General features: G+C 42.1%; 1 protein-coding gene across 1 annotated transcript in view; it reads right to left on the bottom strand.

Moving 5' to 3' along the window:
• LOC110113992 (uncharacterized protein At4g15970) overlaps nucleotides 1–1124 on the bottom strand; it is a 37180-nt gene extending 36056 nt beyond the window's left edge. The window contains exon 1 of the mRNA XM_028695155.1: nucleotides 456–1124. Within this exon, the coding sequence (XP_028550988.1) occupies nucleotides 456–665 (210 nt within the window). The 5' untranslated portion in view covers nucleotides 666–1124. The remainder of the gene's footprint in view (nucleotides 1–455) is intronic.
• Between the last annotated feature and the right edge of the window lie 4876 nt (nucleotides 1125–6000).

Raw genomic sequence — 6000 nt, forward strand, 5'->3', positions numbered from 1 at the left:
TGGGCTCACAGGACGCTGACTCTCCACCTAGCGTATTCCATTGTGTGAAGAGTGCCTGTCACTATTATCATTATTAAAACTCAATTTACCCCCATAAAAAACAAAATCAAATGAGATAATTGCCATAGAAACCACGCTCAATAATTGAGCGGGGCACGCTACCTGGGCCCATGCTAACCTCACACCAATGGACTGAAAGTTCGGTCAAGAGCCCGGGGCCCCGGACACCTACCTAGGGAATTCCAGCAATATTTATCAATACAATAAGCAGGGTTTCTGCACCGAATCACATCCACCACACCGTCACCATTCGCCGTGTGTCAACTCAAATCAAATACGGCACTAAGTCTCAACAGGCCATAAATCAATATACTATTACGCTGTGATTTCGGTATGCTAGCATTCAAACAGAAAATCCCTACCTCGTCCCATGAGATGAACAAGAATAAACTCACCAGATCGAAAGAATCGGCTCGATTCCACTGCGTCAAGAGCGGGATCGGGCCGGCGGCGCGGTAGATTAAGGTGAACGAGAGGCCGAACGCAATCAGGAAGATCAGCGGCACCGGAAGACGCCGGAGGATGCTGGATTCCGGCCGCACCGGCTTAGCCGCCTGGCTCACATCAACGGAATGTACCGTGACGCCGTTCGGAGCAGGCTGCATTGAGAAACACGGCTAAGGTGTACCGAGGAGTGGCGGCATAAGGGTTAGGTCATGATTTATAGAAAGATGAAAGGAAAGCGAGAGGGTAGAGGCTATGGGGAGCGAAATTTTGAAAGGTATTGGCGAACAGAAGAAGAAGAAATCAACACTGAAAAAGTTGGACATGCTCAAGTCTCCGTAGGCGGCCATTGACTTCATAATGCTGGAAGCATCGGTCTTTGATTGGCGGGCTCGTTGAGAGCGCATTAAAATTTTAGCTTGTAACGATTAAGAATGGATCAACATCTAAATTAATACGCAGATCACCATAATTTGTTGGTGCAAAATTTGGACTAACTTAAAAAAATTTTGATTCGAAATTTATGTAAATGCTGTGTGTTTGAGTTAGAATTTTATTATTATTATTATTGTTGCATTCTGGAATATTTGAGGCGATAGAGAAATATAAAGTTTAACGTTTTAACTTTGTACGAAGATCCAGTACACAATCAAATAAAAAAGAGGATGCAGCATTTATAAGAGATATCAAAATTTTTACGTCAAAAATCCTAAAAAAGAAAAAAATCATAGGGTCTAGCGCAGTTTGAATGAATCCATGGTATTTGCAGTTAGTTAATTACAAATTAGGCCATTCATTGGAAGGAATGCATTTGCTTGATGTAACAAATATACATCATATAGAGTGTGTTACATTGTGGAAATAGAAAGAATCACTGTTGACGTGTTCTTTTGATCGGAAGGATCATAGTTGGTGGGCAACGAAGGTCGGAAGGACTATAGTCGACGGGAGATGGAGATTGGAAGGACCATAGTCCGCATGGGATGAAGGTCAGAAGGATCGTAAATGGAGGTCAATAAAATCACTGTCTGGCGACAGAGTTTAGAAAGATCGTAGTCAGCGGGTGACGGAGGTCGGAAGGACGTTTTTTTGTGACAGAGGTCGGAAGGACCATAGTCGGCGGGCAACAGAGGTCGGAAAGACCGTTGTATGGCGACGGAGGTAGGAAGGATGGCGTCGGGTAAAAATCCTGCGATTAGCGGATATCCGACGTCTGGTAGAAGTCTGGCGAAGGGTGGAGGTTCGACATCGGATAGAAATTCGGCGACAGACGAAAGTTTGACGTTGGGTAGAAGTCAGTCGATAAATAAAAGTCTAACGTTAAATAGAAGTTTGACGAAAGTCTGGCAACTGTCAGAAGTATGACATTGGGTAGAAGTCTGATGTCGAGTAGAAATTTGGTGGCGAGTGGAGGTACGGCATCAAGTAGAAGTACGGTGACGAGCGGAGGTTTGACATTGAGTGAAAGTTCAGCTTCAGGTACAAATCCGGCGACGAGTGTAAGTCCGGCGTTTGGTAGAAATCTGACGACGAGCAAAGGTCTAGCGTCAGTCGATAACTAGACAAAAATCTAGCCTCACTTGGTGGTCGGGTAGATATCTGACATCAGTTGGTGGCCGGGCAGAAATCAGGCGTCCGTTAGAAGTCAAGAGAAAGTCCGGTGATAGTTGGTGGCCAAGCTGAAGTCTGGCGGTGGTCGAGGAGTCTGGTGGCAGAGAATTTTTCCTTCTCTTCTTGCTTAGACCTCCTTTTTCCTCCCCCATTGGGAGGGGGTCCCTTTCTACGAGAAATGAGTGGTCTTTTATAGTTTTTTGAGAGTGGCATGGCCAATAAGTGGTTAGAATGGATGATCGATGTTGAATATCTTGATCACGGACCGTTTATTAGACATTTGAATACCTTAGTGATGTTAGAATTTGACAATATTGGGCTCATTGTATTCGCCTCGTCGAGCCGCTCGATTCGATTATAAGCATGTCATGTTTGAAAATTGATTGGTAATCTGAATTATGGATTGAGCCTTTCAAATGTGCTTTGGGTCTTTTATTTGGACTTATTTGAGCTCAAATTGAGTCGAAGGTGTCGTTGGGTTTGTATTTTCGAGACGTTCAGTTCAGCTATAAGTTCGCTTAAATCAGAGTTCAGATGATCTCCAATTTAATTTTGGAAGTTTCCAACTTGATTTTGTCTAAAGATTCATGCCCGATCAAGATAATTTTTTATGATATATCAATTGCATTCTATTTTCGGATGTTGAAGCCTATATAGTCTGAAAATATATATCACATCATTTTTTAAATTGGTCAAATCATAAAAAATGCCAGAAAATTGCATTCCAAAACATTTAAAATAGCCAAATATTGATTATAGAAGCTTTGTTGAGCTTCAAAAGTGCTAAAATTAAGTTTGGAACGTCAAAAATGGTGGGGCGAATAGGGAGTGGTCAAATGGACGGCCGATATTGAATCCTATGACCGTTCACCGTTCGTTGGCCATTTGGAGGCCTTAGTGATGTCGAAATTCTGTGATCTTGGGCTCGTTGGATTCGTCTCGTCGAGCCCTTCGATTCAAGTATAAGCTCGTCAAAATCGGAGTCCGTTTGGTAACTCAAATTGAAGTTTGAACCTTCCAACAGCACTTTGAGCCCTTGATTCAGACTCATTTGGGCTCGGATTGGGTTGAATTTGGTGTCGTTGGATTCGTATTTCCGAGATGCTCAGTTTGACTGTAAGCTCGCTGAAATCGGAGTTCAGGTGCTTCCGGATTTAATTTTTGAAGTTTCCAACTTGATTTTTGCCTCGAGATTCGTGCCCGATCAAGTTAATTTTCGCATGACGTATCAGATCTAGTACACAATCAAATAAAAAAGAGGATGTAGTATTTATAAGAGATATCAAAATTTTTACGTCAAAAATCCTAAAAAAGAAAAAAATCATAGGATCTAGCGCAGTTTGAATGAATCCATAGCATTTGCAGTTAGTTAATTACAAATTAGGTCATTCATTGGAAGGAATGCATTTGCTTGATGTAACAAATATCATATAGAGTGTGTTACATCGTGGAAATAGAAAGAATCAATGTTGACGTGTTCTTTTGATCGGAAGGACCATAGTTGGTGGCGACGAAGGTCGGAAGGACTATAGTCGACGGGAGACGGAGGTTGGAAAGAACATAGTCCGCGGGGGACGAAGGTCAGAAGGACTGTAGACGGAGGTCAATAAAATCGTTGTCTGGCGACAGAGTTCAGAAAGACCGTAGTCAGCGGGCGACGGAGGTCGGAAGGACCGTTTTTTTGTGACAGAGGTCGGAAGGACCATAGTCGGTGGGCGACAGAGGTCGGAAAGACCGTTGTATGGCGACGGAGGTAGGAAGGACGTTGTCGGGTAAAAATCCTACGATGAGCGGATATCCAACGTCTGGTAGAAGTCCGACGAAGGGTGGAGGTTCGACATCGGATAGAAATTCGGCGACAGGCCGAAGTCCGACGTTGGGTAGAAGTTAGTCGATAGATAAAAGTTTGACGTTAAATAGAAGTTCGACGAAAGTCTGGCAACGGACATAAGTATGGCATTGGGTAGAAGTCTGATGTCGAGTAGAAATCTGGTGCCGAGTGGAGGTACGACATCAAGTAGAAGTATGGCGACGAGCGGAGGTTGGACATTGAGTGGAAGTTCAGCGTTAGGTAGAAATCCGACGATAGGCGTAAGTCCGGCGTTTGGTAGAAATCTGACGACGAGCAAAGGTTTAGCGTCAGCCGATAACTAGACAGAAATCTAACCTCACTTGGTGGTCTGGTAGATACCTGACATCAGTTGGTGGCCAGGCAGAAATCAGGCGTCCGTTAGTAGTCAGGAGAAAGTCTGGTGATAGTTGGTGGCCAAGCTGAAGTCTGGCGGTGGTCGAGGAGTCTGGTGGCAAGAGAATTTTTCCTTCTCTTCTTGCTTAGACCTCCTTTCTCCTCCCCCATTGGGAGGGGGTCCCTTTCTACGAGAAATGAGTGGTCTTTTATAGTTTTCTGAGAGTGGCATGGCCAGTAAATAGGAGGAAGATCAAGAGTAAATTATGAGTGGTTTGAATGGATGGTCGATGTTGAATATCTTGATCATGGACCGTTTATTAGACATTTGAATACCTTAGTGATGTTAGAATTTGACAATATTTGGCTCATTGTATTCGTCTCGTCGAGCCGCTCGATTCAATTATAAGCATGTCATGTTTGAAAATTGAGTGGTAATCTGAATTATAGATTGAGCATTTCAAATGTGCTTTGGGTCTTTTATTTGGACTTATTTGAGCTCAAATTGAGTCGAAGGTGTCGTTGGGTTTGTATTTTTGAGACGTTCAGTTCAACTGTAACTTCGCTTAAATCAGAGTTCAAATGATCTCCAATTTAATTTTCGAAGTTTCCAACTTGATTTTGTCTAAAGATTTGTGCCCGATCAAGATAATTTTTGATAATATATCAATTGCATTCTATTTTCGGATGTTGAAGCCTATGTAGTTCGAAAATATATATCACATCATTTTTTAAATTGGTCAAATCATAAAAAATGCCAGAAAATTGCATTCCAAAACATTTAAAATAGCCAAAAATTAATTATAGAAGCTTTGTTGAGCTTCAAAAGTGCCAAAATTAAGTTTGAAACGTCAAAAATGGTTCCAGGGACCCAAAAAACGCCTGTTTTTTACTGTTTGGGTCGAAAATCAGTCCTGAACTCACTTTGGCGGCCGGCTAGCCGCAAACCGCTACGTCGGCAAAATGGCCCACGTGTTGGAGATGGCGAAGCAGAAATCCTGCAATGGGAGGAAGTCCAACGTTGGGTAGAAGTATGTCGATGGACAGAAGTCCGACATTAGATAGAAGTATGACGAAGATCCGACGACGGGCAAAAGTCTGGCATCGAGTAGAAGCCCGGTGTCTGATAGAAATATGACGATGAGCAAAGGTCCGACATCGGGTAGAAGTTTGGCGACAGGTGGAGGTCTAGCATCGGGTGGAAGTCCTGCGTCGGGTAGAAATTCGACAACTGACGGAAGTCTTTGATTTGGACTCATTTGAGCATGGATTGAGTTGAATTTGATATAAATATATTATATTATATTAATTTTATTAATTTTTAATAATATTATTAATTATTGCATCATCCGGTTCGACCGGTTGAACCATGAACCTCTCCTTCCGGTTCGTTGTCCGGTCTGATTTTCACAACCTTGTTTTTTACCTCCCTTTGAGGATAGTTGAAATCCAACCATAATATGCTAGAGTTTTGGGCCTTAAAATCTTAGCAATCATATCTCCTTAAGCTAATTGGTTACATATTATCAAAACCTAACCATTCTTGAAATTTTTGAGTTTGACCAAAGAAAACCTTCTTTTGTCTTGAAATCTATAAACTAAACTAAACCCTAGGAATCTTGATGGCTTTGAAATGTATGAGCTTAGCTATAATCTAAAATAAATGTAGTACCTTAAAATGTATATAGGTTTACTCAAAA

Source organism: Dendrobium catenatum, unplaced genomic scaffold (assembly GCF_001605985.2).
Source record: "Dendrobium catenatum unplaced genomic scaffold, ASM160598v2 fragScaff_scaffold_621, whole genome shotgun sequence".
In the NCBI taxonomy this organism is placed as follows: domain Eukaryota; kingdom Viridiplantae; phylum Streptophyta; class Magnoliopsida; order Asparagales; family Orchidaceae; genus Dendrobium; species Dendrobium catenatum.